At 44.8% G+C, this 25,149-nt stretch overlaps 1 protein-coding gene across 3 annotated transcripts in view; it reads left to right on the top strand.

Moving 5' to 3' along the window:
* Positions 1-3,033: 3,033 nt before the first annotated feature.
* The window catches only part of JPH1 (junctophilin 1), an 82,432-nt gene continuing 60,316 nt past the window's right edge, over positions 3,034-25,149 (top strand). Inside the window, exons 1-2 of one of the 3 annotated variants that reach the window (XM_049700366.1) lie at positions 3,034-3,681; positions 8,276-9,035. In XM_049700366.1, coding sequence (XP_049556323.1) covers positions 3,303-3,681; positions 8,276-9,035 — 1,139 coding nt within the window. In that variant the 5' untranslated portion in view covers positions 3,034-3,302. The remainder of the gene's footprint in view (positions 3,682-8,275; positions 9,036-25,149) is intronic. The other 2 variants (XM_049700365.1, XM_033407094.2) reach the window with 2 other exon arrangements.

The raw sequence follows: 25,149 nt of genomic DNA, 5'->3' as shown, positions 1-25,149 counted from the left end.
TGTAGTTTTATTAAAAATTCTCAGTAACTAATTCTAATATGTAAATAAATGAAATCACCAATAAAATTTTAAACACATCTTCTATTAAAAAAAGATAAAATTCTAAGCAAAACATCCTCCCCAACATGTTGTTACTAGACATTCACACTCAAGTGGCTTACTTTTTGTTACAAAATTTTCTAGAATGGAAATCTACAAGGCCGCATTTTAAACCGTGGAGAAAAACCAAGCGCTCGCGTGGCTGCTGGCCCCTGGGCTTTAATGGCCTCCCGCACCCCACCTGTCAAACCAACATTCATATTCTCTTCTTACTAATCTCCTCTTAAAGCTAAATTCAACTCAATGAGGACATTACTAACCCCAACTAGTAAACTGCAGCGTTATTCCACTACCTCCTACGTGCTGTGCCACCGTCCTCAGCACCTCTTCCTCTTCCTGGTTCTCGTTCCCTTGTCTTCTCCAACCGTTGCCATTGAACCTGAACACTGACGTTAATGAACATATCAGTCAGACTGGGGAAACACTGCACCGGGATGACAGCAGGTAAATGGAAGCATGGGTCGTATGCTTTGTACGTATGATTTTTTTGCCAAAAATCTCTCCGTGAACTACCAAAAATTCAATACTAATTTTCCCCTGTGAAGAGAGTCAGTGGCAGAGTCGAGTTAGGACTGATGAGTAGAAATGTAATAGCAGACACCTGGTGGTGGATTCTTTCTTTTAATGAAGGGTCCTTCCAAGGAAGACATCTATTAGGGATAGCAAGAGTAAAAGATTAAGGGATAAATGAGCATATCTTTTACTGTCCCCAGATCTCCATATTCTTCCCAGATGTGTTTGCACCAACGCCCTTTGTCCATCTACCATGGATGGACTACACACCCATTATAGATCCAGAAACTTACTTACTCTGTGCTGTGTATTCCAGAAAGTCCATCATTTGCCTGACAGCTAATTAGGAAAAGTAAAAAAGCGTTAAATGTTTCCACCATGCTTGCAAACACAAGTTTAGCCCTTAAATGTTCATATATGTAGATCCTAACACACATGGGTGGGTCGAAAATAAAAAGGCAGAGAAACAAAAGTTACTCTATGAAGAAATCCAGTTCAAAATGAGAAAAAAATATGTTGGCCTGAGCAATCCCACAGTTTCACGTATCAAAAAGAACCCCAAAACAGATGGAAATGTGACCGTCTACACGAGCTCCTGATCCAGAAAAATGGAATTATGGCTCAGCTGCAAAATCCTGGGCCTTCCTTTTCCCAGTGGCCTAAATCAATCCCCAGCCCAGGACAAGATGCTGAGCAAGGTGCATAATTATTTCAGGCCACTAGGGTAAGCACTATTCCTGGCAGCTCCGCAGGCAGCGCCATGGATAAGGGTTTCTAATTCTCTTTGGTGATTTGGTTCTGTGTAAACTGAGATTTTTCTTTCAGTATTTCAGCCAGATAAGCAGGAAAGGCCAGCTCCAGTCCTGAGCTAGAGACAATCAAGGTCAGTTTCAGTTCCTTTTCTGTGCAGTTTAGTCTCCGTTTTCCCTGCTGCCTTCCCTGACACCTGTCCTTATATTTTTATCTGATTATCAAAACCTAGTGAGAGAACTTTTGGCAGCCTCTGGTGCTTACTATGTCATCCAAAAGCCTCTCAGCCTAAGGAATACCAGGAATGCTCTGCAAAGCAGTGTCCTTGAGAAGCTAACCCAAGACCCCTGGCTATGAACCACAGAGAAGTGTCTCCCATGGGTATTTTAAGGGTAAGGTTGAAACCAGTGCCTGCTTTCCCCAGAGGCAATACTGACTTAGCAACTTGCCTATTAACAAATCTCTGATGTTTGGCTTTACACTGCACCCACAGTATATTCAGTTATTATCTAACATTGAAAGTGAAAGGTAAATCTTGTCATTCCCATTTGGAAGATGGTGAAATAGAGGTTTAAAAGTTTAAAAGAGTTGTCTAAAGTGAATTCAACAAAGCAGTGTTGCAGCTGGAAAGTAGATCAGCTGACACCTGTCTCCAGTTTTGTAGGTCAGGGACTCTTTGTAAGTTTAGAGCAGTGTTTTACTTACCATATTCCTCCTTGAAAGCTTCTATTTACTTTCTTAAACTGTGGATGCCAGTGGAGAGGTACCAGGTGTACATTCCAGACACTTATACAACATACACAGACTGAGCCGTCTGCCCTTTGGGTACACAGCTCCGGGCTGAAGAATTTCTAGGGTTGTTAGAAGAATAAATGAGGCATTAGAGGGAGCAGGCTCTGAGGTAGAAGCAAATACCCTATATCCCTGCAAAGACAGGTTAAAAACACCCTCTTCATTATTACAAACAAAAAAACTCACCAGTTTATTCTGTGCTTTCTCAAATTGCATTGCTCTCCCCCTGTATATTCATTAAATAAATGCAAACACATGTGCTTTGAAATGGGTAGGTGTAAAAGAACATTCTGCACAATTAGATCTAGGCTGTGGCAGACTTATCTCACATGCATACATGTATCTGGGGGATGTTAATTCACGGTGACAGCTGAGCATGACAAACGCAACAGTACACAAATTGGAAGGCCGAAAAAATGCAACTACGAACCCCATGCAGACAAACACGCATATGAGTTTTCCCTCAACACACACGTGGCCGCACTTATGGGCGCGTCACCACATTGATAAACCCCAAGCACAAACACCTGGGCCTCCGCCGCCCGCGAGCTGCCTCCACACACGCGGCCTCGCCTCCTCCTCCAGGCAGGCGGGGACTCGCGCGCGGCCCCGGGCACAATCGCCCTCCCACCCGCATCCCGCTGCGAGAACACAAGCGCGCCGGCCGGTCCCAAACCAGCCCGCTCGCCGGGGAAGCGGCGGCTCCCGGGGCTGGGGGCAGGGCCCGGGGGGGGGGCGGTGCGGGAGCGCCGCGGGGCCGGGCCTCGGCGCCCGGGGAGGGGAAGAGGGGCGGTCGCGGGGCGGCGCCCGGCTCACGTGGGCGGGTGGGAGCCGCTGAAGGTCCGCTCCGGAGCCCGGGCTGTCCTCTCGCGCGCGGCGCTGGCCAGGGCGGCGGCGGCGGCGGCGAAGGAGGAGGAGGAGGAGGAAGGCGGCTGTGGCGGCGGCGGCGGCGGCGGCGGCGGCGGCAGCGGCGAGAGAAGAGGGGAGGACGGGGGCGGCGTCGGACTGGAGCCGAGCGGCGGCGCGAGCTGCCCGGGGCGCTGTCGTGAGCTCGCCCGCCGGGCCTCCACCCCCGAGCTACACCCTGCCGTGCCCAGCTCTGCCCGCGTCCGTGCCCCCGCGGGGAGCGCGCCGGGGCTGCCCCCCGAATGACGGGCGGAAGGTTCGACTTCGACGATGGCGGCACCTACTGCGGCGGCTGGGAGGAGGGCAAGGCGCACGGGCATGGCATCTGCACGGGGCCCAAGGGCCAGGGCGAGTACTCGGGCTCCTGGTCGCACGGCTTCGAGGTGGTCGGAGGCTACACCTGGCCCAGCGGCAACACCTACCAGGGCTACTGGGCGCAGGGCAAGCGGCACGGGCTGGGGGTGGAGACGAAGGGCAAGTGGATGTACCGGGGGGAGTGGTCACATGGCTTCAAGGGGCGCTACGGGGTTCGGCAGAGCCTGTGCACCCCCGCTCGCTACGAGGGTACCTGGAGTAACGGGCTGCAGGACGGGTACGGCGTGGAGACCTACGGGGACGGAGGTGAGCGGCGTCGCTGGCGGCTCGGCTGCTCCGCGAGCTAGTGCGGTGGGCTTTGCCCAGACTGCGGGGAAGCGGGGAGGACGCGAGGCGCACGTGTCCGGAAACCCGCCAAAACACCTGGGGAAGCCTCCCACCCTCTTCCCGCGCCCGCTCTTCCCGGGAGGGTGCAGTGGGACGCGACTGGTGCGCAAGGGTTGGATCTGACCCGGTTCTTGGAGCGGGCGGTGTGTGCACACCCTGGGGAGCAAGGCGTGAATATACCTGGCCGGCGCCGCGCTGCCACCGGGAGGGAGCGCGCCCGGGAGGGTTGGGCTGGAGAGGGGACGCTGTCACTTGAGCCCGTCACATTACGTTCCTGATCCCTCCCTCTCCCGGGCGGGTTTGAAATCACCACTCCCGTGGAGTTAGAGCGAACGCCCTGGGCTTGTGAGGCTGGCGGTCGCTGCGGACCGCTCCTGGGATTGGTTTCACGTGGAGTCGTATTTCGCTTCTGGTCCTCTAGTAGCCTAAAGATAGAAGCCAGAACCCCATTAACTAGGATGTTGGGGAATTGTTCCTTATCTGAGGTGCTTTTGGAAACATCCTAGTTATGGGAGTGGAGAGGCCACCTGATGCAGGTGGGATTCGGAGGATGTGGGGTTTTCTTTCTGTTTTTCATTCGGTTTCTTGAAGTATTGGTTTTCCATCAAAAGAAGGTACTCATTGTTGAGCTGCAGATAGCTGGACAAATTATGAGGAAAACACTTTAGAAATGAACAATGGAGTCTACGTTTTAAAAAATACAATTGAAAGGTATAGTTGCTAAGTTAACAGCTACTTTCCTCCTGAGAATGGCAGTACGAAATCGCCGGTTTGCACTAAGGTGTATGACCGAAATGGTATGCTGGCTGTGAGCAAAATTCACCTTGTTTTAATATTTAAACAATATTTGCAAAAGAAATTTTGTATATAAGAGGGCAGAGTTCCCTTTTTTTTTTCAACCAGGAAACATATTATTGAAACAGGTATCAAAATCTGATGAATTTCCTTTTGTAATAAATTGAGAAGCATGCATGTCTTATGCTTTGGCAAAATAAATTTTCTTATATTAAACATAATCAGTTAGTTGAAGAGGGTTGTAGGAAGCAAGGTCACATTTCAGAATTCTGCAGCTCAGAGTTGGAGGATATTAAAGGGATCCAGTTAAAAGTTTCTCCAGCCCACGGCAACCCCAGTCAGGTCACTGCTTATATAAAAGCTTATACAATTTGTACACTTCACTTACTCAGAACAGTTGGGCCGTGTTTCAAATGCAAAACGGCAGAATGGTAGGATTTGCTAAAAAGGACATCTTTTCATCCTACAGTATAAATGAAGGATATGGTTCTCATGGATTAAAGGGGGGGGGGACTTAAATACTTGTATATGGGCTGCATGAGTTTCAAGTTCCACAGTAATTAGGGCCCTTAAATGTTCTGAATGGGCATAGAGTGCCTTAGGTTGACAGCCTTACAAACATGTTAGCTTGTGATTGGATTTTATTGGAGACCCCGGGTCTACAATATAACTAAATTCCATGCTCGAAAGTTGGAATACAAAACTTATCTTTCAAATGTGTGCATTATTTTATAACCTTTCAAGAAGGCCATGGATAGTTCTTTTACCACAGTATTTGGAAGGCTAAAAATAAATGTCTTCTTTCAAAGTTACGACTCATTAAACAAAATCTCTTGGTTTAGAGTATTCACTATACCTAGCCATCAATATATATATGTAGCACAGTAAAGGTCCTCTATGTATGTGTTGTGGAAGCTCAAATAAGTGTCTAGGATGAGGGTAGATAATCAGCATCTTGTTTTAAAACTAACTTTTAAAAGAATTTTTTAAAAACCTCAAAATTTGGCATCACTGTAGGACTGTGGTTCTCTTTTTCTACCAAAAACAAATCTAATATGCTACCAATTAGGAAGGGGAGAAAAAACTCTTAAAAATCACTATTGAATTCCTACTCTGTGTTTTTCTTTCGTATGCCAATCAGTTAATTAGAAAGTCCTGAATCATAAAATGGGGGTCTAAATTGAAGTGTATTGCTACAACTTATTTCATACAAAGATTTTGGCCAAAACAGGACATATCACTTCCCCTATTTTTACTTTTTGCCTCTGCACCACAAGTCCATCCCTAGCTACCCTTTCAGACCTAGGGAAAATCTGATTCCATGTATTTTGTGGTGGCATTAAACTAGAGGAAGGAAGCCATAATTCCATTGACAAGTATCACTCAGTTTATTTTATTAGTGATTTGTGTGTGAAGTGTTACTGAAATAGAAACCCCCTGAATATTAAGAATAAATTAGTACCATGCTCATGAAATCCAAGTCTAGGTGCCCAGAATATTTGGTGCAAATTCTGATCCTGCTGTGGTTCCTTTTTTCACCTGTCATGAAGCTATTGAAAATATCTAGGAAGACACATTGTTTTGTTAATTATATGCATACTTGCACATGCACATACCCATTCACAGCATGTAGATTTAAGTTTGGCATAATAAAGTCTAAATTTGACTGGTATTCTTTCTGAACTGGATGCCTTCCACTACAAGCTTATTTAGTGAAAATGGCCATATCTAGAAAATCAGCTCCCAGACACAGAATCATAGCACATAACTTCAAACCCATGAAAATAATTTTTAAACGTGTGAACTATGCATCTATATTTAAGGGATTGCGGGGAACTAATTAGAACTTTATTTGAGCAGCAGGGAGCAGGTGGAAACCACCTGCTTCATAAAGAACTAGAGGCCCTTTTTTTGCTAGGTTCATTGACTAAACTAAACCTGTCTTAAATTTCAGATGAGCCACTAACACTTTGACTGTAAATTGGTTTCTAGCAATTCTGTGGAGGAATTCTTCCATATACTGTTCCTCAACAGAATAGGACGGGAATATAGCCAATGCCATTGTTCTGCTTCTCAACTGGACAGTTAAGCAACACCCTAAACTTTCTAATTATTGCTGTTGCCTTAAACCACTTAGAGTTTTCAAGCAATACGTCGTTGGAAATTCTAAATACTTTTTGGAGATAGCAGTTTAAGGAAACTAGCTGTTAATTTCCCTTCAGTGTTAGGAATTCCTAAGACAGTATGGTTGCATTTTAAAAGTGTAAATACTTCTTGATATCAAACAGTATGTTGGAAGTTGTTCTAGCAAAATTAACTTGTCATTATGTAGAAGGATACAGTTATAGCATTCCTTGCTTATTTAAACAAAGTATTTAAAAATAAGGTAGTTTTAGTGCGTGTAAGTCAGGTTGTATAACTTTTATCTTAGAACTTAAAATTTTATCTATCAGGAAAAGGGAAAGTAGGTTGCAATTTCCTAATAATTCAGTTTCCTTCCCTGTTAAAGAAATAATTATTAAGGAAATAATTCAGTTTCCTTCCCTGTTTGGAGATGGCTAATATTCAGTAGAAAGCTTCTTGATCTGAAATGTTCTATTTGACTATCTTATCCTTTGGGGTTTATGCCCACCTCCTCAGAAGTTCTTAGGTGTCAGGTTAAGATGTTAAGACCTACCCAGAATATGACATTCACAGTACCAGACCCACTTCATATTTCATTGTCTCCCTGCTACTGTCTATTTATATACCAAAAATATATCAGAATGAACAGAAAGCGACGGTAGTCTTGAAATTAGTCAAAACTTTTGACTTTGGAGCCATTATGACTTTAACTTTTAAGTGCAGTAATCAGCCCCTTGTTAACACAATGATATAAAACTATAAGCAGCACTTCTCGGTATTTTAAAAATAACTGTATGCCACGCAATAGAAATCTTTTCACGGCAATATAAAATGGCAAGGTAGCTCGGTATAATCAGAAACTGAAAGAAGTCAAGACAGACTGTTATCATGATTGGTGTTCTGTGATATTGTGAGTTAGGAATAATAAAGAAGTGATTACATCTTAAAATTTCTACATAGCTTCTTTTGGGGGATATTTTAATTTAAAATTTTCCTTTAATTAAAAGGAAATGAACTTGATGTAGAAGAGAAAATTCTAAGTTCCCTAATCTTAACATTCAGTTCCTCCTAAGGTTATTTAAAAAGCTGCTCCAGATTAATTTTTAAACGTCTCTGCTAATTTATTTAATAGAAAAACTTACTGAAAACAAATGCTTTCGATTAGAGATTATCCTTTTCCTGAAAAGGCATAATATTCATTGAAAAAGTGATCTGGTGTCAACAAAGTTTTAGTGGACACTGTCAAGCACGCCTTTGCCCTGAGATGAATTCCGTAATGCTAAGTGTGGAAGTTTTCCTCTGGCCTTATCTCAGTTTTCCCAAAGGTAAACAGTGCACGCTTTTTAGCCACCACAGCTGTATACAAAAAGCCTACATACAATTACAGAAAAGGTCTAGGCACAACATCTCAGGGACGGGATTCACAAATGGAATTTTAAAAGCATCCCTAAGAGTTGACTTGGCAATGTGCGAGATTAAACCTTGGGCCGCCGGGCCTGCGCACAGGGCTCTAGCCGTTGGCGCCCCGCGCTCGCAGGTGCCAGCGCCCCCTCGGCCCCAGACTTACGCTGTGCTCTCTTGCGGTCTCTCGAAGGTACCTACCAGGGCCAGTGGGCCGGCGGCATGCGACACGGCTACGGCGTGCGCCAGAGCGTGCCCTACGGCATGGCCACGGTGATCCGCTCGCCGCTGCGCACGTCGCTGGCCTCGCTGCGCAGCGAGCAGAGCAACGGCAGCGTGCTCCACGACGCCGCGGCAGCCGCCGACAGCCCGGCCGGCAGCCGCGGGGGCTTCGTGCTCAACTTCCATGCAGACGCCGAGCTCGCGGGCAAGAAGAAGGGCGGCCTCTTCCGCCGCGGCTCCCTCTTGGGAAGCATGAAACTGCGCAAGTCCGAATCCAAGTCCTCCATCTCCAGCAAGCGCAGCTCGGTCCGCAGCGACGCGGCCATGAGCCGAATCAGCTCCAGCGACGCCAACTCCACCATCAGCTTCGGCGACGTAGATTGTGATTTCTGCCCCGTGGAAGACCATGTGGACGCCACCACCACGGAAACCTACATGGGCGAGTGGAAGAATGACAAGCGCACCGGCTTCGGCATCAGCGAGCGCTCCAACGGCATGAAGTATGAAGGCGAGTGGGCAAATAACAAGAGGCACGGGTATGGCTGCACCGTGTTTCCCGACGGCTCTAAGGAAGAGGGAAAATACAAAAATAATATTCTCGTCCGTGGAATAAGGAAGCAGCTTATACCAATAAGAAATACAAAAACTAGGGAGAAGGTGGACAGAGCGATCGAAGGCGCGCAAAGGGCAGCCGCCATGGCGAGAACCAAAGTGGAAATAGCAAATTCAAGGTATGTACGCACAGCATGGGTGGTTCTGCCCGGGTCCTTCACAACAGTGGAATATCAAATAATATGTTTGTCAGTCCTTTGGTGACATCACCAAATAGGTTCTACAACTGCCGGAATCAAAGGTGGAAAATGATAAAGCCCAATAGAATGAGTCAGAAACGTACCTGCACTCTTCTGAAAGTTTCCGCCCTCAAAAAATGTCGAAGGCACATTGCGGTTCCCTTCCTCATATAAATTACTTCCCTAATACTGAACGTGATGGAGTTGACTCAGAGCCTGTGTACATTTCCCAGAGTCCAGAAAGTTACTTTTTTTAAGAAAGAAAAGTACCCCTGAAATACTTCAGAGGGAGCACAGTGCTTTTGTGTGCTGGAAAGAAAATACCATCCACCTGGAAACCCACCTAGTGTAGGTGAGTCCCTTTATTCTAATATTAAAGTTGGAGGTGTGTACAACTCCGCCTTAGAAAATTATCCTAATTTATAACATTCAAATTCTGTTTATTGATGCCTTATAGGTGAGATTGGTTTTGAGAAACTCACCAGGATTCAGATAAGGCAGAAATGTAAAGCTACATGACAGAATCCAGCAGACATTCTTTGAACAGCAAAGCTTACCTACATGGGAAAGGCAGAGTGACCGAGGCTCAGCAGAATCCCCCCATTCTATGCAAGAAAGACTAGATCACTGGTATATTGAAAGGAAGGGGGTGGGGAGAGCCTGACAAAGACAGATGGGACTGTCAGTGTGCCAAGGTTAAAAGAAAGAGCGGCAGAGGAGGGCTGGAGTGAGTAGGACACAGTGGTGAATAGTAGATTGAGAAGTGAGGTGTATGTGGGCACGCCCCTGAAGTTCTACCCATGATAGCCAGGTTCAGGCATCCAACCAGGGCATGGAGAAACCGACTGGGAAGAGAATTTTACTAGGGTTGGATGTCATATGTTAGTCAAAAAAGGAAGTGGGACGGTTATACGTGGAAAATTTTATTCTTAGGCTCATTTGAGCAGGTACTGACTGGCCCTAGTTTCGTGTGATTTGAGACGTAACGTTTATTGTAGAATATTAAAAACCCTTGTCCTGCTTCAGTACTATCCTCGCATTGAAGTAAACCTCCTTGTGAAACCACGAACTCTTAGCATGTCTTCAGGTTTTTATTCTTACCATTAAATTAATGAGCCCTCCCTTTTCTTTGGTGGAACCATGTGAAAATTCTGATGTTCAAACTTTTAGATGTACAAAAAATGGCGATTTCATATTGTTCAACTTAATACTTCTAGACTTCTGAAATTCTTTTTTTTTTTTAATTAATTAATTTATTTATGGCTGTGCTGGGTCTTTGTTTCTGTGCGAGGGCTTTCTCCAGTTGTGGCAAGCGGGGGCCACTCTTCATCGCGGTGCGCGGGCCTCTCACTATCGCGGCCTCTCTTGTTGCGGAGCACAGGCTCCAGACGCGCAGGCTCAGTAGTTGTGGCTCACGGGCCTAGTTGCTCCGCGGCATGTGGGATCTTCCCAGACCAGGGCTCGAACCTGTGTCCCCTGCATTGGCAGGCAGGTTCCCAACCACTGCGCCACCAGGGAAGCCCTGAAATTCTTTTTTTTTTAAATGCCCCTATTTTATGGCTGCTGTTTACTTCTGAGTGTCTGAAACTCTAATTGGAAAGTGGAGGCGGTCTTGGTTTTTGTATTATTTTTAGATATATATGATATTAAAGTGTTCAAGATTTCCGTGTTTATCCCAAACTAACCCAATTTTAAAGTTAATATTGCTCGTTAATTGGCGCAAACTTTCAAGAACGGTCTCTCCTATCTGCTGAGCATCTTTTATTGTAGATCATGGTTTTCTCTGATCACCAGGCATTGCATCTACTTGCTTTTTACTTTGTTTGTAGATAGAATACTTGGCACATCTAACCTTGCCAGCTTCCATGGCCCTCTGATAACTTTGAGAGCAAATTGATATACTATTCATTAGGCCCTGGTCTCTAATTTGAAATGTGCTCTTGGATTCTTCCCTTTTGTTTTCACCTAGTGATAATACTAGAGGTAATTCAGTCTTGGCAGGTGGAAGATAAACCTGTGCGGGACATTCTAGCAAATACCTTTCTTATGCTTGCTTTAATTATTGACTTTTATGATTAAATTGGAGGAACCTACATAACGAAAAGCTGTGATGCAGAGATCTCTGATTTTACCGGTATCGTAAAACTCTTATCCAAGTTCTAGGCACAGTCTCTCTGTCGAAAGTCTTTTGGGGTGGTATTATGTAGTTTGGGAGTAGTGTGTTATAATAGTTTATAATTAACAGACATTTAGCTTAAGAGCTTGTACTTCTAGCTAGTTAACGCCTTCATAAAGATTTCACTTAGCTGTTTACAGAATGCTCAGTTCATTATGCTTAGTGATGTAAGCCAGTCAGAGGACAAATATATTGCATGATTCCACTTATGGGCGAGATCTGTAATGGTCAAACGCATAGAAACAGTAAAATGGTGGTTGCCAGGGGCTGAAGGGAGGGAGAAATTGGAAGTTGCTGTTCCAAGGTATAAAGCTGCAGTTAAACAAGTTGAATCGTTCTAGAGCTCTCTACAACATTGTGCCTGTAGTTAACGATACTGTAGTGTGTGCTTAACGTTTTAACGGGGTAGATCTCATGTTAAGTGTTCTTACCACAAGGAAAAAAACACTGTTTTGATGACATGATAGGCAAAAAAAATTTTTAACGCCCGATTAACCTTTTATATTTCACTTTCACTGGTTTGGTGTCTTTCCAGATTCCTTGCTTTAATGACTACTTCAGATACAGAGTTTTGCAACTTGCTCAGTCCTTCCTGACCCTTCTAGCAGTTGTTATTAATGGTTTTTGCTTTTAAAAATATCAAGAGTTTAAGAAATAAAGACACTCTTCCCCTTCCCCTGCCCCAGTGATGGCAGAATAAGAACTAGGAAGTAAGACTCCTGGCAGCGGCCACTGTTGAAATCACTAGTTCAACATTAGCAACAAAGGGAGATGATCTGTTAATGGTTATTGACCACTTCAGATTGCCTCCCTGATAGTGTTATTATTGTATCACTGTTATTTTTTATGCTACAGAGATCTTTGTTTCTGAAATCCCAGGGAAATGGATCTGCTTTTTTTTTTTTTTTTTTTTTTTTGCTGTACACGGGCTTCTCACTGTTGTGGCCTGTCCCATTGCAGAGCACAGGCTCCGGACGCGCAGGCTCAGCGGCCATGGCTCACGGGCCCAGCCGCTCCGCGGCACGTGGGATCTTCCCGGACCGGGGCACGAATCCGCGTCCCCTGCATCGGCAGGCGGACTCTCAACCACTGCGCCACCAGGGAAGCCCTGGATCCGCTTTTGTACCGTCACCTTATGTTATCTGGAAACAAAGCCTAGCTTTGAGGGAAAATAATTACCTTCTGTGAAAACGGCTCCTCAAGGAAATCAGGAGACATGGAACCAGCCATCTTCGGCCGAAAGATTCAGGAAAACATGGTAGATCTGTGGCTCTTTCCTTTACTTCATTGCAGACGGAGTGGTGTATCTTCCCAGTAAACACAGGAGGCTTATTTCTGAAGGCTTATTATGGACCCCTGTTTAATTCTTATAGATCAGGGAATATGAGGATGACAGAGAAGAGGCAGCAGATGGTAGAAATAATGCAGTAGAATCAGTAGTTACTGAAAGTTTCCTAGCTAGTTTGGCTAGCACTCAAAGAGTTAAAACTTTATAAAAATTTTAAAAAAAGAGTTAAAACTTTAAGGGATGCTAATAATTTGCCAACTCCTATAACCTTTCTTTAGGTGTCTGTTCTAATTCCAAAAGTTTATATGATTTTATGTTAATAAGATTTTTTAAAAATGTTTTGTTCTCCTCTTGTCTTGGCCCAGAGAGTAAAAATCATCACATGGGATTGAGAAAATGTCTCCACCTTGTTTTTTAAGAAATGTGCAAGAGAAAGGGGAGCAGCTCTGAACATTTCAAGCTCCTCATTTTCAGAGGCAGAGACCGAGGCTCTGCCCAAGGTCACCCCACTGTCCCTGTCATTTCAGTCATTTTTCTCATTTCGTCATTTTTTACTCTGCTAACTCTTGTCTCCAATAATTCCTTAAGACAGATGTTCAAATGACTGTTCCTTGAGAAAAATATTTTAAGGAGGGATTTTAAGGTGAGGCATTTGGTTGAGGCAGTTAAGTGACCCTTTGAGAACCACACTTCCATGGAAACGAATAGATAATTTAGGGAGGGGTGTAGACAGAGGAAGAGCTTTGTAGAATCTGGGCCTTAGAAGGAGTAGTTATGCTAAAGGGTGGAAGAGGTGTGTTGAAAAGGATGGGAGAGCTCTGGCCTAAAGCATCTGAGAACCACAGGTATTTGTTTATACTTGCTTCGTTGTTATCAGATTAGAAGAAAGAAAACTAAGAAGGGAGGATAGAGCGGAGTGGGATAGTGACCCTTACTCACTAACTCTGTGGCCAGCCTCACTGCAGCTAGTCGGGTGATGGGCTGGGAATCCCCCAGGACCACTGTGAAGTGTCAGTGGTGGGTCAGGCTGACAAGTGGGGTGGAGCTGTCTGCTCCCAACCTCTCCCCCACCGTTAGTGCCACTTCAGGTGGTAACGGCAGCACTAGACAGGGAATGTGCTGTCCCCTGCCCAGCCCTGCTGTGCTTGGGGGACGGAAGCAGCCAGATAGCACGTGGAGAACTTCAGCGTCAAGGGGTCTGGTGAGCTTGCTCTGTCCGTTTGCAGAACCAGAGACTGGATTCCCTGTTTGCCAGTTTTGGACTTACATATTAAAATGACAGGGTTTTTTTTTTTAACCCTACAGGAAAAATATATTTCCCATACTTCTCTTTTAAAAAGGTACATTACAATTTCATGCCACTCTCCCCCTTTCCTCCATGCCCAGAATGACTCAGCCACTACAGCTTTCCTTCAGGGGAGTCTTTGCTCATCCCTCCCTCTGGCTGGTACCCAGGCCTGGCTCCCCTGGCCAGCCCCTCGGGCTGCTCCCCACTCTGGTTTAGACATAGAGCCTCTTCTTCACAGAGGGTTTCCCCACCCCTGCCCCTCCCACCCCACCCCCTCAGTCCAAATCCCCCCGTTGGTCTAAATCGTCATTGTATTTCAGTATGTTTGTGTAATATCTCTTTCTCCAGCTTAGATTGGAGAGCCAGGCCCCGAAGGCAGCTGGGCTCACTTTTGTATTACCAGCAGCTAGTTGAGATCAGGGCACTTTTATAAGAGCTCTAGTAACTATTTGATGAATGAGTGAATCACATCCTCACTACTTTGGGTACGTACACTGCCAGTGTTTCTAATTCCATTTTGCCAGACATTTTTAAACCGCAGTTCTCAGACAGGAAACCTAGCTCTCACAGTTCATCACCCTGTAACCTGGCAGTAGTCAAGGAAGTGCAGAAAATGCAAAAGTATGTGTTACAGGTGCCCTTTTCCCTAATTAGGTCAACATCATTAAAGTGTCAGAACTAAAGCATAGCCAGGGAATAACAGCTTCTAGTTAAGCCAAAATGTTAATTCCATTCGTCATGAGCTGGTCCAGTGATACCTGTGAGTGTCCGATAAGAAATTTCCAGGAAGTCATCTTTTACTAACTACAATAACATTGGCCTATCCTACTTAGTTGACATCACCAAAATTTGTGATAAGGCAGACCATAAGAGCTTATTGTCTTTTTAAAAATCTGTTTGCTGAATATTCAGCTGTCTATTTCCTTTTGAAAGGTTTTCTTGTCCAGCCATTTTTTTTTTTTGGTCATTTTTCTTTAGCTCAAATAATAACATTCAGTGGAACAGTCCCTCACAAGATTACTTGACTACATTCACACCTATTAAAGCCCAAAGTCAGCCATGAGCCAGTGCACTTTACGGATCCAAATTAAACGTATTAGCACCAATTTTAGGTAGAAGCTCAATCTGCCGAGTTATTGTAAAGGGCAGGGAAGTTGAGGTCCTTAAATTCTGTTGGATAAAAGGTTTCTCTTTCTCTTTTGAAAATCGATACTATTATAGTTTATATTTTATCTTTATTTCTTTTCTGTAATATTAGAGGCTGTATCACATCTTTAAAAACAATTTTAGGTTACCTTTTCCATGAATGTTTTTGTTCCTTCTACTGGGGCTCTGGTTAATTTTCAACTATTAGCGTAAGTGATTTTTCATAGGAAGGCGGACTCCTTGTAATGCCTCATAAGTCACTTTAATGAAGAGACTGTTAAATAAGTAAAGAAATTTTAGGGGCACATCACCTAAAATGTGGGAATGTATGGCTGAGAAGAGCATCAGTTATTTTTTTTCAGTTGTGTCTCCCGTGTTCTTCCATATCTGCCTTTGCTGCCTGTCGCCCTTTTCCACCTGCTCTCACCAGCCTATGAGCAGATCCCAGAGTCTTGGTTAAAGCACTCAGGCCTTGAGGTGCGGAAAAGCTTCTGTGTGTGGGGGCTGACGTTTGCCTTTTTCTTCACAGGAGGGTTGTTTTAAGGGTTGAATGAAAGAGTGAGTGTCATGGGACTTTAACCTGTAAATCCCTACATCTAGTTAATGTTTTAGAAAACGTGTCGATCCTACAAGTACCATTCCCCAAAGTGAAGGTTGATAGAAGACCAAGAAGCCAGCCTGAGATGGAGGTAAAGATGGAAGCAGGAAGGGAAGGAAGGCTTGGGAAGCGGAAATAGGGCTAAGCCAAAGGAACGGAGTTGAGTCCACCAGACTTGACCACCTGTGTGCAGACGTGTGTGTCCAGACTCACCCCTTTCCCAGCCGCAGTCGGTGTGGAGTCAGTATATTGTCAACAGGCAATTACATTTTTTAAGACTGAAGAGAAAATGAGTAAGGAAATGGCCCCGTGTGTTTCTGTCAAGCTAGGCTGGGGTCCTGATCCTGAAGACAGTGGAGGATAACAAAGACTTCATCTTCATATTGTTTGGATATATTAGTGTCGGTCACCATTACCCTTTACGTGTGTTGTGGTTTCTGTATTGCACATCAAAGTTTGAAGTACATGTTTGTCGTTTTTACCAAAGATTGCCCATTTCCCATGGGAGCAAGTGAGGCACCCGCTCTAATTTCCGCACCTTCTTCTCCAGGCTGTTGAAAGAAAGACATGCTTCTTCCTATCCCGGGGCCCAGGACTTCTTAAGGGGCCGAGCAGTCACTGAGAATTCTGTGGGTGTGTGGAGAGAACAGCTGAAACCACAAAGATAACCTAGGCGTCAGCCCTGTCCTGCCCCTAAGCAGGGGGCAGAGCTTGGCTATAATGCTCGTCCAGAGGCCAAACTGGGAAGACGGAGAAAGCCCTTGCTCTGCTCTTCCTTCTCCTTCAGCTCTGATGTTATATCACCTGGTGGCTTAACAGGTCATTAACACATGAAATGGGAACACATTGTATCACGAGCACCTTATAAAACATTCTTAGGCCATCTCGTTTCTAAATATATTTCTTTAAAAAAATTCTTCAGCCAGCCCTCCCAGGGCCAGGCCCATTCAGAAACCCTGAGGCATTGAGGTGAGCCTGAGTCTTAGTGATTAACAGGTAGGTCCAAGCAATACAGATTTAATGAAACTCAGTCTTGGGCCACCATGATATCACCATGGGAGAACCACACAGTTATCCAGGCTCTAGGGCCATTAGAAGCATTCCTTTTTAAACCCTGAACCGTGTAGGCGTGGCTCTCCGCTTGGAACAGGGAGGGCGAGGAGAAGATGCCGTACGTGGTAGGAGTGGCACGGGTGGCACGTGAAGTCAAAGTCAATTCTGCAGAGACCTGCTTGGTGGAAACCGGCTGTGAAGACTGGAGGGAAAAAAACAGTCCAGGGCGATGATAACCTAGGCTTGGGGGACCCACGTTGACCCGGTTTTAACTGCAGAAATCTGAGTTTGCTCCAGACAGTCCAAATTTCGGCAGATTCCATCTCATTTAGCTGTGAAATAGGACACCTTCCTGATGTCGTCAATGTGGGGCATTAAGGCAGCAGTTACTTTTCACTACAGCTTCGATGAAGTGGAAACCACCCTGCTAAAACTGTTTTCCGGAAAGGCGGAGGTGTGATTGGGTTCAGGCCCCATCCCGTGTGCTCCATAGGAACGCTGGCTTTGCTCTGGAGAAGCTCTGCTTTGGGGCCAGTGGCAGGGTTCTGTGCGCATGCTAACCTAGCGGGGAGGCGCCTGCGAGCAGCAGCTGTCAGGCACCCTGCTCACAACTTTCCATCATGGATTAAGCTGACTCTACCAATCTCACTTTACTCAAGACACCAAACTGGACGCTTGCAAGACTAATGCCTTGCAAATCTTTGAGATGCTTTTCTTATTATAGATGAAATATGAACATTGTGTTTAGGAACAGGATCCAACAAATGCCAAAGGTATTTATGTAAGTCACTCAGCCTTAGTCCAATGGCCTCTTGGGAGTACAACCAAATCAGCTTTTAATCATTTTGCCCTTCTGTTTCAGTGGGTGTTTCACATGTATTTGTATAATATGCTCAATTCAGAATAAGCTGCTTTATCAGAAATTTAATTAATGTGTAAGGAATCAAGATTGCCTCGAAAATAGTACAGCTCTTTGAAGTCAAATCTTCTTAGGATTTCCCTGTGCGCCAAAAGAAACTTATTCAAGCCAAGTACAATACAATTAATTTTTAATTCACTTTCTAGTATTTTAAAAATGATCCGTTGTGCCAGAGATTAACAAATCATTTTGTTATATTTTTTCGTTAGCATCTAAAAACTTTTAAATGAGGTAAAATGTTTTGCTAAATTTTACAGGTATCAAGTCAATCAAATTTTGAGCTCAGTTGCTTGGTCCAAGTGTCCCTCTCAGTTTCATTTTTTTTTTTTTTTTTTTTTTACATTGGTGAGGGAGCTTTTTGGAATTAGGATTTCAAGATTTCATACGTATACTTCCATCTATTGGGGAAAGGTCTGAGATTCATAGGGGGAGCCTCTTAGTCAAAACTTGTTGAGAAGTTAAAGTTTAGGGTTCAAGAGCGAGGATGGTGGGGTGTCAGATGATGGGGCTCCACCCACCCTCCACCAGCCCTAGTCACTTGTTCACACCCCCTCCGGCTCATCCCAGTGATTTCAGAATCAGTTGAGCTATGGACTGACAGGCTCCCTTGCAAAGATGCAAATGCCCTGACAGTGCGGTACCTTTAGCCCTTATCTGTCGTCTGTTAACAAGTTAGTTAACAGTCTGGCTTGGATTCCCAGAAAAGACAGCCCCTTTTATAAGGTTTGCTTCTTATCTCAGTGAAATATTAATTCCAGTCACTCACCGATTACATACTATGTAAATGTAAAATTATGATTAGGACCTAGTCCTTTCTGTCATAGCATCTGGTTGGTACAGATTGAAAAAGCAGTTACCTATTGGATGATAGGCACCTTGCTGTGAGTTTAGGTAGCACACAGGAGGAGCTTAATCATAGGCCGGGGCTGGAGGCGAGATTCTGCAAGTGGTAGCAAGCTGGGAACCAAAGGATGGGTGGATGTTTTCCAGAAGAAGGTGGAGGATGGTGCAGAGGACAGTGGCACTCGTGTATTTGGGAGGCTGTAAAATGTTTGGTATGGCTGGAAAAGAGGGCGCTAGGTGGCGGTTGTTGAGAGATGAAGTGGAGAAGTAAGCAGGGGGCTCACTGACCTGTAAGGAATTCAGGCGTTATCCCGAAGACAGAGGAGACCTGTTGATAGTTTCAGGCAGCAGAATTACATGATCAAGTATTAGAAAGATCACTCTGTTTGCAGGTGGTATAGAGATTGGCAAGTGGAAGGGGGCAGGCAATAAAACTGGAGACAGGTTAAGTAGTAATCGGCTGACCAGTAATCTAGGTAAGAGCCCATGGAGTGAGCTAAGCAGTGGCAGTGGAGGTGGGGAAGAAGTGAATGTATGGGCGAGAGCCTCCCAGGCAGACTCAGTAGGACTTAGTTGATGGTGTGGTGAACCAGAAGAGTCAGTGACTCGGGTTTCTGGCCTGGACAGCTAGAAGGGTGCTGGTCCTGTTTATTGAAACAAGGGACCAGGGAGGAAGGTACAGGTTTAAAGAGGAAGATGAGTTTGGATTTTTGTTTGTTTGTTTTGTTTTTTTGCGGTACGCGGGCCTCTCACTGTTGTGGCCTCTCCTGCTGCGGAGCGCAGGCTCAGCGGCCATGGCTCACGGGCCCAGCCGCTCCGCGGCATGTGGGGTCTTCCCGGACCGGGGCACGAACCCGTGTCCCCTGCATCGGCAGGCGGACTCTCAACCACTGCGCCACCAGGGGAGCCCGGATTTTTGACTTCTTAAATTTTGAGATGCCCAAAAGACAAAAGGGGCCGTGGGCCTGGAACTCAGAAAGATGTGTACTGTATGTAAAGAGCTCAGACAGTAACCCTGAGGAACAGTGGCATTTAGGAGCCCTGCCACGAAAGAGGAATTCCTGTCCATGATACTAGACACAGCTGTTTTTTAAGAGTTACCAATAAAGCAGTTCTCACGTCAAGTGCTTGGGAATCTGTTGCCTTATGACAATGCAATTCAGGTATCAGAACGTCCCTTCTTGAATTTGTGAAATTATACTTTCTAAGATTGGTGCTCAAGGGACCTACCCAGCGAGCAAGATAGATCTGTTGGCCTGTTTCTCTCTTGGCAACGCACGGGAACAAAATATCACTATCAGAAATTATTATGCTAAAGAAACATCATTTGGCAAACGTTTATTTAGTGCCAGCTCTGTCCAAACATGGCACTAGGCCCTAGGAATACAGAGATGAATAAGAAACAAAACGTGTTGGTAAGACCAGATAGGCTGGCGGGTTCCTGTGCAGCAGGACAGGAGCTGGGAGCGAGGCAGGGCTGCAGGCTGGAGGGGCCCACCTGGAAGCATGTAACCCAGCCTGGGTGGTTTGTTGCAGACCGCTTCCCGTGCTCTTTGCACAGGCAGCTCCCTCTGCCTGGAATGGCCCTCCCTGCCAGGCCCCTTTCCTTTGCCTAACCCGTTAGTCTCTTGTGCCCACTCTCAAGATGCACAGCGGGCCCGGACTAAATTAAGAAAACTTAATAAAATGTCTCTTCAGATATGTAATGTCACCCCTAACAATAGGAATGTAAAGTAACGGAAGAATGTAAAGTACAGAAGAATTTTATAATGGGGAAGGGAAGATAACTGTGCTTTCTTTAAAAAATATTAAACTGTTAAAATACTTAAATTATTTTCATTTAAATCACATTTTTTAATTTAAATTAAGATTTCTGCATAGAGTCTGTAAGATGATTTTTGACGGTAGCAGGAATCTCACTAGCAGCCTTTGGATAGAGAAACGCCAAAGGAAGCTGTTTAGCAGGTAGTGAATTTTTTGGCAGTGTTTCCAGATATGGAAGCAGTGTAGACACTCTAAACGGTTCCCCCGTGTATAGCATGCATCAGTGCAAGCGCCCTTCCCCTTTTGCTCTGAGGAGAGCAATTGGGGCACTGCCTTTTAGCCACGTGCAGACAGACATGTTTTGAGTGGTTACCTGGTGCCTGGACGTGTGCTGTGAGCTTGTTATCTGTCATCTCACCTAATCCCCATGGCAACTCTGTGAGTAGGTAGGAAACTGAGGTATAGAAAGGTCACAAAACAAGTAGATGACCTATCGAGGGAGGATCCCAGACAGCATAACCATTGGAGCCCAAGGCTTTAACCTCCACAGGATTTTGAGAATTGGGGTAGGATTTTTTTTTTTTTCTTTGACCCACATCCTGTCTCGGTTCCTAAAGGAAGATCTGTCTGGAAGCAGAATTATTTAGTCATATACTTCATTTGCCACTGTTTCCTTTAACAGACATTATTCATTCAACAGCCACAAACCTTGTGCAGGAGACAAACATAAACCGATACTGTCCATATAGTATCGTAAATGCTGAGGTAAACCTGTGAGCGTGCCTAGAGGAAGAGGAACACCAAATGCGCGTGGGGCTTACGGGAGTGGGGCTGAGCCTGTGCTGTGGAGGTTAGGCAGCAAGCAGACGGTGGCAAGGATGCTCCGGACCAAAGGAACATCCTGGGAGGCCAGAGTGGAGTGAACGTGCATGGGGTGAGTTCCTGCAAGCAGTGGGACTGGAGGGCAGCACTCCCCAGGCGTGCCCCATCCACCCGAGGGCAGATCCCGGCGGGCTGCTGAAAATTTCCTGGTCCTCCACCTAGGGCTGAGGCCCGGAGGTCTGCATTTCGCAAACTTCCCAGGTTACTCTCAGGCGCGCTGAAGTTTGCTACATTGAGATACGATGGGAAACGAGGTGGTGAAGGTTTGGGAGCTGGGTTTTCCACTGCTGGCCTTGGGGAGTCTTTGAAGGAATTTGATCAGGAAACCATCTGCCTTTGGGATGGATTTAAATGGGGCCAAGACTGGAGGCCTGGTCTGTGGAGATGACAGAGACCCAGTCGAAGGCTGGGGTGGTAGAGAAGCAAGGGATAAAACGAGCAGAAATTGATGGATTGGAAGTGGTGGGTAAGGTAAGGAGCAGAGGCAGATCTAGGACATTGTGTGTCTGATACTCTAATGCCCCTAAATCAGGTTAGCAAAACGTTTCGTTCATTCCCAGAATATGGGTGATTTATTTCTGACATATTGAACAAGTAATCGTTTCAGGTCTCTTTTTCTTACCGATGCAATGGGAGTGAGGAAGTGGGAAAAACTGGACCAGGCAGTCACAGAAAGCCCCGGTCTGGGTCTCTGCCATCCTGTGAATTCACCTCCTTTGCCTGTTTTTGAACCTTGACTTCACGTAGCTCTACCAACGATGCCTCGTACAGAAACTACTCCGTGAGTAAATCACTCAGTGAAACACCACTGACGTTTTACTCTTCCAACTCTAGACTTGTCTGCAATCAGAAGATGGTGGGCTGAAAGGGGAAATGACCTACCGTGTAAACTGTTAGAAGCAGGCTTGTAGCGAGGAACATCGAACCAAAATCAAAACGGTTTTGAATGACCCCTGACATACCAGTCAGTGTTGATCAAGTCAGAGGCATTGTTAGATGCTCACACACTTAGACCTGCACTAGCCCTGAAGGGGGAGAGGAAGCGTGAGCCTGACCCCGTGCCCCTCTGCCCGCGGACACACAAGCTTTGAGCTGGTGGGAGGTAACTTGTACTCATAGAAGTGGTTAAATAATAGCACAGAGTAATACATTCAGTCAACTGTTAGCCCCCTGCCCCCGTTCCATACAAGTTTTGAAGAAGATTAAAATGTCTAAATGGTCAGTCTTATAGGTATTAAAAAGAAATAAATTGTTCATAAAACAGGTCCAAAGACTTTTTACGTGGCCACATATCGTAGTAATATTTTGGGTTTTGGTTTTTTTTTTTTAAATGTTAGTGGATAAACTTGACAGTGAAAGCTCTTTTCAAAATTATGCTATTCTTCTTACTCCTCACTAAATCAGAATAACTTTCCACTCGTTGTTGGAATGATTAAAATGCGGTACTAGAGTGAGCAGTCAATAATTCCATAAATGAAAACAAGGGGAAGAAGAGCTTATTGAAAGGTTTTTCCCTTTTTTTTGCTTTGGAGTCTTCAGTAATGCATTAACGGTGCGGCGTTAAAGTTCAGTCACTAAACTTTATTGTTTAAAAGTTTTCTTTAAATTACGGTTGCTATATTTGTCATCGTTACAGGGCTTCCACTTGTTCGGTGCCTAGTAATAAGACCTTAAAGATATTTCCAGGGAAGTAGAAGGCATAAGCCAACAAAAGAAAGAAAACAAAACAAGTCCCAACCATCCCTCCCATAAATGGTGTCTGCGTGAACATGTATGTAGAGCAATACTGGCCCTAAAGAAATGCCCAGTTAATGAGAAAAGGGAGGAAAATTAGAGGGCGTGAATAAAGAGGGGTTCTTGGTGTAACGGGCGTGTCTGATGCCAGGTGGAATTGGTCTGGAGTGATTTCATAAGGAATCTGAGTCTTCGGCAACATTTTAAAGGGAAGCAAAGGCATGATTTGTCACAGAGGCAAACGGAGATTTTGCTAGGTGGGGGGAAGAATAGCATATCTGATGACTCACAGCCTGAAGAGAAAGAAAAACCGCTTAAAGGCAGTGAGTATCGCCAGTGCTCATTATCTGTGGACAATATTGTCCTTGTGGCTTGCTGGAGTAGATCTTTCTTTTAGTTTCATAGCCTTGTTAATCATCTGATGTTCTGTGTTGATGTTCCCTAATGACTCCCATTGCTAGTAAAACCTGAAAACAAGGCTCTTTCATGGGCAAGCGCTTCCCTCTCACCCTCATCCTACCGCCAGGAACAATGACCCAGAAAACTGGTAAAGCTGGGGAGGGCAGTCTTGAAGCTGCTCTGAAATCCCTGAAAATTAATGCTGTTGGTTTGTAGAAAAGAATAAAAATACTAGGAAAGGAGGAGGCTGGAGACGCTGGACAGACCCCCTGCTGTCAGATTCAGACTCCGGAGCTCCATCCCCTTTTGAGGAATCTTACAAATGTGTGTACAAAAATGTACTCAAACCCCTTCTGGATTTTGCACCACCCACTGGCGTGTGTAATCTAAGCTTCGCAATGTTGTGCTTTGCAGTGGTGTAGAGCACAGCTGAGTCATGTCGGGAGAGGAGGACAATTAGATAAGGGGTGCTGACTATTAAAGGATCCTAAAAGCACTAATCAGGTGTTACGCAACACACAAGTGGAAGCTGTTTCAGAGTTCGGAAGAAGTGAGTGACATGAGCAAAACAACATGTGAGGAGAATGATTTTAGCTGCCCTGTGCGCAAGGTGGATTTCAAGCAGCAGAAGTTAGGACAGCACCGTCAGGACATGAATAAGTCAATCCAGGCATAAAGGACTGGATTCTTGAACTTTATAAAGGGGAACTCATCTCGTGTACAGGTAGTTGTGTACAAGGGAGTTCAGGCTCTGAGGGTCTGAGCATAGGTAGCTAAGAGCACAAGCAGACCGTGAATGATGATGGAGACGCTTTGGGGAGGAGCTTTCAGTTTATGGCCCCTCAAGGAGGAAGAAAAGCGGAGAGATGAGATTCCTGTAAGAATGGTACTTCGAAGCCTTGTGCATTTAAGAGCTTCCAAAGGAAATGAAAACATCAAAGAAAGATATGCATTGTCACTTATAATAAGGAGTTATTAGGAAAATGAGTAGAGAGGGCTGGCGTAGAGAAATTGATAAAGGAGAGTAAGAGATAGTGGCCTGTATGTGGAAAGAAGCAGGGAATTATTTTATACTAAGGTAAGATAAACTAAGACAAGATGATGAACAAGGTTTGGTTGTGGTTATAGCTAACATCTCTATTTGCATAATTCCACTGTCTGAAATCAAATTAGCAAATCCGTTTTTTTTTACTCTATTAAGAGACAAGCCATCACCCTATCTAGTTGATTAGCCATACTCTAGTCATAGCTTTCATTAACTCTTCATGCTGCCTAGTGGCTTCAACTAAGTCCACATAAGAGAATGAAATTAACATCCATGACTTTCTTCGCCTAAGATGCTTAGAAAAGGTACCTTTCATTTTTTCCCTATTTAAAATATTTTTGTCAACAGGTTTACTGGGAAAACTACATTTAGTACAAAATACTCAAATGGAAAAATCAGTAGGTTTATACCTTTATAAACCCAATGAAGTAAACCAAGGATTCAAAAAAAAAATTCTTTTAAACAATGTACTAATGGCTAATTAACATACATGTTTCAGGTATTTTTCCTGATTAAAGTGATAGTTATATTCGGAAGTGTTTCTAAAACTATATTAAAAGGTGACCTGCATTACAGAAAAAATGTGTACAAAATGAAGGGAATAAGGACGTGACTTGCATGAAGATAACATGCCTTACTAGTTAAAGAGTGTGAAAACTCTGCAGTGGTTGATTTCAGGCCCCAAACCGTATCATCCACTGTGTACCTCTAGAAGGACATTAGTAGACATTTCCCCTACATGGAGTAGGTAGGACAGTGAGTGAGTTAGGAATCCCAGGAAGAACACTTGGGTTCAGCTTAGGATCAAAACCAGTGGGGGTGCTAGGGGTCTATTTTGTGCTTGTGATGTTCCGTGATACCATCTACGTCTTTTCTTTCTCTGCCCTCCCCACTCTAACTCATTGCAGGTTTGTTCTGT

This window comes from Orcinus orca, chromosome 17, assembly GCF_937001465.1.
Source record: "Orcinus orca chromosome 17, mOrcOrc1.1, whole genome shotgun sequence".
NCBI lineage: Eukaryota > Metazoa > Chordata > Mammalia > Artiodactyla > Delphinidae > Orcinus > Orcinus orca.
Note: the sequence above shows the minus strand (reverse complement) of the source record. Positions and strands in the feature narration are given on the sequence as shown.